This window comes from Prosopis cineraria, unplaced genomic scaffold (genome assembly GCF_029017545.1).
Source record: "Prosopis cineraria cultivar Desert tree isolate PC_DT_omini unplaced genomic scaffold, ASM2901754v1 PC4, whole genome shotgun sequence".
In the NCBI taxonomy this organism is placed as follows: Eukaryota; Viridiplantae; Streptophyta; class Magnoliopsida; order Fabales; family Fabaceae; genus Prosopis; species Prosopis cineraria.
The window spans coordinates 13,561,457-13,568,175 of NW_026555335.1; the positions used below are offsets into that span (position 1 = coordinate 13,561,457).

General features: G+C 34.2%; 1 protein-coding gene across 1 annotated transcript; it reads left to right on the plus strand.

The window, feature by feature from the left end:
• The first annotated feature begins 2,347 nt into the window (after positions 1-2,347).
• LOC129308217 (putative leucine-rich repeat receptor-like serine/threonine-protein kinase At2g24130) lies at positions 2,348-6,430 on the plus strand. Its single transcript, XM_054949262.1, has 2 exons — positions 2,348-4,984; positions 5,713-6,430. The coding sequence occupies exons 1-2, from the start codon at positions 2,437-2,439 to the stop codon at positions 6,141-6,143; spliced, it is 2,979 nt and encodes a 992-aa protein (XP_054805237.1). The 5' UTR covers positions 2,348-2,436; the 3' UTR covers positions 6,144-6,430.
• Positions 6,431-6,719: the final 289 nt, after the last annotated feature.

The following is a 6,719-nucleotide window of genomic DNA, read 5'->3' on the forward strand; positions in this document are numbered from 1 at the left end:
AGATATATATAGATATAATAGCCCATAGGACTGTTTTCATTGATATATCTCATACAATAAATTAATTTAATGATGATTATCATGAACACTTTTTATGATTTCGATCTTTTAATTTTCATTTGAAGTTAATGTACAATTATTAAATAATCAAAATTTAAGAACTTGATACTTTTGATCCATTTTTTTTACAAAGAAATATATATTTTGGACGGAAATTTTCTTCAATTCTTTATGTGTTTTTTTTATTAATTTATATTTCATAACAAGCATACCTGGCCCATTACCTACTAATTTAGCTTAATTCTGTTGGGCTCTGGGTCACTCCAGATTCGACCTCGTCATTAGTTATTTTTTGGGCTCAAGAGTTATCTTGAGTTGGACACTGGGCTATGCCAAATTACACCCATAAGTCTGTATATATATATATATATATATACATATTAAAAAAAACTGATTACTTATAAATACTAAAATTTAACATGTAATATAGAAGTTTGACTTGTAAATGAATTGAAGAAATAATTTATTATTTGAGAGCTGATTGTAATTCTTCTAATTTTTTTAAATGTATTATATGTTTTTTTTTTGCCTCTAACATATATGCAAGCTGTTAACTAGAAAAATTTAAATAATCGCAACCCTATCAACAAAGTCCTGGTCCAACCACGAACTTTGGTTATCTCTAAACTAAATTATTTTTTGATTTTTATTTAAAAAAATTAATCATTTAGTTTGTATAGTTTTAATTTAGTTAAAATTTAATCTGTAAACTTTGACTTAATATAACTCAATCTTTTTAATTTTAACTCAAATAAAATTCAATTGCTAAATTTTATCTCTTACAATTCAGTCCTTATAGTTTTATCTATTTAAAATGATAGTCTTTGAATTTAGAAAATAAAATTATTGTTAAAGTTCAAGAACTAATGTTTTAAATAGCAAAAACTATTAAGAATAACCTGCATTAAGTTAAATTTCAAGGAATAGGTTACAACCAATTCAACTTATAGGTACCGGTTCATATAGAGTTGAAATTTAGGAAGTAAATTATAATCGAGTCAAAATATATGTATAAATAAATAATTTTCACTTTTATATATTGACATCATTATAAAATATAAAATGTTTAAGATATACTCTCTTTTGTCCTATTTATAGGATAAAGAAAGAAATTTTTTTTGTCATATTTATACATCATCTTATTAAATTTTCAACACAATTTTTTTCTTTTACTCTCCATTAAACGTTGGAGAGAGAAAGTATATTATTAAAATATTATATTTAATAGGAGTAAAGTTTAAAACTTATTAAACTTTAAGATAAAATTAATGAATTTTAAAATTTTCTTTGAATGCATTGAAACATATTAAAAATGATTTATAAATAAATTCAGAAAAAAATGTGTCCATGTGAACCATCACCTTCAAAAAATATAGTCTTTGGCCTATTGTATAATCCATATAGTCCATCCAAAAGGATTTTTTTTAAAAAAAATTAATTGATAATTGATGAGGGAGGCGGAGCCTCACGTCTCACCACTTCTTCTTCTTCTTATTATTACTATTATTATTAACATGGTCATGACTTAAGTTATAAAAGCATTTTAATATCAAAAGTACACTAGTTTGCCTGATAACTACAAGCAAGCTTCACTCACCTCTCACTCCGGCGGCATCTATTAGCAGTTTTAGTGGAAGCATGAACTGAATTGGTTTATTTTTGTCAAAGACAAATATATATATATATATATATATTTCTTTCATATGCAATATTATTAAATCAGATTTGAATATCGTTGAGCACAATTAAATGTACCTCTCCTAGACTTTGTTAAAGAGAAATCAGGTATAATTAATCCGTTTAACACTCGAGGTCATTGCACAGCTTTTTAAAACATATGAACTATTGATACATATTCTTCTCTTTTGTAGTAGCTGATACGTAATATTGCAGCTTAGATTAAAATTTCTTATCTAATAAATTTCAACTAGAAACCAATCTCTTACGCATTCTCAATTTTCATCCTCATTCATTGCTCCTATTATCCCCTGCAACATGCGTGCCCATTAAACAAGATTATCTCCCCTAACAGCACATAATCCACTAACCGACTAAATTGTCCACCATATCTATTAAACTAGATTGTTGATGTTACGCCTGTTTATGCTGACATGTCCACCACTATTGCCTAGTGCCTAACGCCCCCTAATAGTAGCCACGTGTACACTCTACATAGGCTTGTTTCAAAGTCAATCATCATAGGCGCCAAACGTACTGTCAACTGCTAAAAGGCAGTTAGGCACACTGCTTCCATGAGCTTACATATATTTGAACATTCACGCTCAGTTCTTGCGTGTGTTTTTCTCTGGTTTCATCGCTTCCTTCATTAATTTTTTTTGGGGTTGAAGAGAAACGTTTTGTAATATTAATTATTCAATGAGTTTGAGTGGATTTTGCTTGTTTGTGTTTTTCTCTGTGTTCGTTGTTCATTTAGGAGCTTACGGGCAAGAAAATGCTGACCTGGTGAACGATAAAAGTTCTCTGATATCATTCATGAGAGGCATTGTTTCCGACCCAAATAACGCTCTAGCAAGCTGGAAATCTCCTGATGTTCATGTCTGTAGTTGGTCAGGCATAAGGTGCAACAATGCAAGTGACAGGAGAGTCATAGAGATTAATCTCAACGGAAAATCAGTAGGAGGCACAATTTCTCCTTCTATTTCCAACCTCTCTTCCTTGAAAATTCTTGATCTTTCTGAGAATTTTTTTGTGGGTCACATTCCAAAAGAGTTAGGCTTCTTAACTCAACTTGGGCAACTCAGTTTATCTTGGAATTTTCTTGAAGGAGAAATTCCAGCTGAGTTGAGTTCACTCCATAACTTATACTACCTTGACATGGGAAGCAACAAGCTTGAGGGTGAGATTCCAGCTTCACTTTTCTGCAATGGGTCTTCCTCATTGAGGTATATAGACCTCTCCAACAATTCCTTAGGGGGACAAATCCCATTGAACAATGAGTGTCTGCTTCTAGAGGTTAGGTTTCTCTTACTTTGGTCTAATAAACTAGTAGGCCAAGTTCCTCTTGCTCTTGCCAACTCCAAACAGCTCAAATGGCTTGATTTGGGGTCAAATATGCTGAGTGGAGAGTTACCACTTGAGATTGTAAGTAGTTGGCCGCAGCTACAGTTTCTCTATTTGTCAGATAATGACTTTGTTAGCCATGATGGCAACACCAACCTTGAACCTTTCTTTGCTTCCTTGACAAATTTATCTTACCTTCAAGAACTTGAAATAGCAGAAAACAATCTTGGTGGGAAGCTTCCTTATAATATTGGTGATCTTCCTACAAGCCTTGTACAGCTTCACCTTGATGACAATCTCATTTATGGCCCTATTCCTCCTCAAATAGCCAACCTCGTTAACTTGACTCTCCTAAATTTTTCGAGTAATCAACTGAATGGATCAATCCCTCCTAGCCTATGCAAGATGGGGAAGCTTGAGAGAATCTACTTGTCCAATAATTCACTATCTGGTGAGATTCCTTCAGCACTTGGTGTCATTCAACATCTAGGCCTTCTAGACCTGTCAAGAAACAAGCTTTCTGGTTCTATACCCGATAGTTTTGCTAACCTTTCCCAGTTAAGAAGGCTTCTACTGTATGAAAACCAGCTTTCTGGAACAATTCCACCGAGTCTCGGAAAATGTGTCAATTTGGAGATTTTGGACCTATCTAGAAACAAAATTTCTGGGGTGATTCCTACAGAAGTTGCTGCCTTGACTAGCTTGAAACTACACTTGAACTTATCAAGCAACAACTTGAATGGCCCTTTACCATTAGAGCTCAGCAAAATGGACATGGTGCTAGCTATTGATTTGTCAAACAACAATCTCTCTGGCAGAATCCCACCTCAGCTTGAAAGCTGCATAGCTCTAGAATACCTAAACCTTTCTGGTAACTCCTTAGAGGGCCCTCTCCCTATTTCATTAGGCCAACTGCCTTATTTAAAGGCACTTGATGTCTCTTCAAATAGGTTAACGGGGGCAATACCAGAGTCCCTTCTGTTATCATCCACTCTCAAGAAACTCAATTTCTCCTTCAACAAGTTCTCAGGGAATATACCAAACAAGGAAGCAATTTCATCTCTGAGCATAGACTCTTTCCTAGGAAATGATGCTCTATGTGGTTCCATAAAAGGGATGCAAAGCTGCCACAAGAAACACAGCGATCATTTTGTTCTCCTTATAATTCCAGTGTTTCTATTTGCCATTCCCCTCTTGTGCATGTTTGGCTTCCGATTGGTGCACAGGGTGAAATTTCAAAGGCGACTGGCAATATTTGGCAGAAAGGGCTACAAGAATGATGAAGAGGAAACAAAAGATCTAAAATACCCAAGTATTTCATACAAACAACTTATTGATGCCACTGGAGGCTTCAGTGCTTCAAGCTTAATTGGTTCGGGAAGATTTGGTCATGTCTATAAGGGAGTCCTTGGAGATAACACCAGAATAGCAGTGAAGGTGTTAGACACCACCACAGCAGGTGAATTTTCAGGGAGTTTTAGAAGAGAGATTCAAATTTTGAAAAGGACTAGGCACAGAAACTTGATAAGGATCATCACAATTTGCAGCAAGCCAGAGTTTAAAGCTCTTGTTCTTCCTCTAATGCCAAATGGCAGCCTTGAGAGGCACCTATATCCGAGCCATGGGTTGAGCCACGCATTGAACTTAGTTCAGGTTGTGAAGATATGTAGTGACGTCGCTGAAGGAATGGCCTATTTGCACCATTACTCTCCAGTGAGAGTGATCCACTGTGATCTCAAGCCGAGCAATATACCTCTTGATGATGATATGACAGCTTTGGTTACTGATTTTGGAATTTCAAGGCTTGTGAAAGGTGATGAGAATATGGCCTACAGTAATAACTCAGCATCTTTCAGTTCAACACATGGGTTGTTATGTGGTTCTGTTGGCTATATAGCCCCTGGTATGTCCTATGAACCTTGATTTTGCAACAATTTTCTTATGTTCCTGGCCTTTTTTTTTTGGATACATTTCCAGGAATTTAGTGAACAAAATTTAGAGAGAGATGTTTTAATGAGATGTTACTATTAGATCACAATAATTTTTTAACTTGAGATGTTTTCTTTACTGCCCTTCTTTTCTATGCTAAATGAGAGTATTACTGGGTCAATTCTGTTAAATTGGTCTACAGAAGGAGGATATGCTCATATTGCAACCATATAAACTGTTTAATTTCCAAAATTAGTTTGCTTTCTTGTGACTTAAGATTATTATTCAACTTCGTTGTGGCATGTTATTTTTTTTCTTGATTATATTTAGTTGTCTAATCAAAATATTAACAGAAAAAAATTATATGAACAATGAAATGACAGAGAGATTAAGACTGTTAGAAGTTTACTTTACTTGCATCATGAGATGATTAACCTAACAATAATTTTATGAATATACTTGCAATGGTCTAAGAATACTAAAAAGTTATTCAATGTACAACTGAAACAAGTTTTCAACAATATTATAATTGAAACATGTTCATTATTTTAACATTCAAGTCATGACTGTTAAGCAATAACTCAGGAAATAAAAAGTTCTGAACAACCAATTTTAATTCACATGGGCCATTATACATAAACAACACCTTTATGCTACAAAACTTACCACTATTTCTCTGCTCTTAAATTTTGGACAAATCAGAGTATGGAATGGGGGAAAAAGCATCAACCCAAGGTGACGTGTACAGTTTTGGAGTATTATTACTAGAAATAGTGACAGGTAGGCCACCCACAGATGTTCTTGTTCATGAAGGCTCAAGTTTGCATGAGTGGGTGAAGAGACAGTATCCATACAAGCTAGACAACATTGTTGACAAGGCATTACAGAGGTTGGCCCATTCTGGGCAACATGACAGAAAAATCTGGCAAGATGTTGTGATGGAACTCATAGAACTGAGTCTTCTCTGCACACAACATAATCCTCTAACAAGGCCAAGCATGCTGGATGTGGCTCAGGAAATGGGGAGGCTGAAGGACTACTTGTGTAAACCATCATCTTTGCTAGTTGATGAAGCAGCCAACTCTAAGGTTGATGATTCCTTTTGTAGTGAAAATAACTTACTTGAAAAGTAATTAAGTGAAGTGATTATTGATGTCATGATACTGGGTTCTGGGTTTTCTTTCTTTGGTATTGAAGCAATTATATTACATGTGTGAACAAAAAATGAGTGAAATAGAGGAAGATAAGTGAAGTGTCAAGATCCTCTCATTGCAATGAAGGGGTGAAGTGAAGAGAATAAAGATAAAAGAGGTAGGGGGAACCATACAACACAATTGGGTCCCACCTAAGTATTTAATACCTTGATCAACATCAATCAAGCAATTGTCTACTTGACTTTATGAACAATAAATTTTTCTCATGCCATTGTGATGCAATTGATTTAATCAATGGCAGTGAGATCAAGTGAAAAGAACTCGATTTTCCTAGCCTCTTGAAGCGTATAAGGTTAAAGGTTTAAACTTTTATAGTCACCTCTAATTAGACTGGCCAATAATATTCAAATCTAACTCAATAGTACCATATACTGTATAGTAAGTAGTATAAAAATGGATTAACTCCTAAATGCATTTTCTATATTACTAGCCTCCTTAGAATGCCTTATAGAAGGAAGGTAGTGAATTTTTCTTCTAAATTCCAAACTTTTTCTC

Coding starts and splice junctions, on each gene's coding strand:
- LOC129308217 (XM_054949262.1), top strand. CDS start 2,437: ATGAGTTTGAGTGGATTTTGCTTGTTTGTGTTTTTCTCTGTGTTCGTT. Junction 4,985..5,712: donor TGTTGGCTATATAGCCCCTG/GTATGTCCTATG, acceptor TGGACAAATCAG/AGTATGGAATGGGGGAAAAA.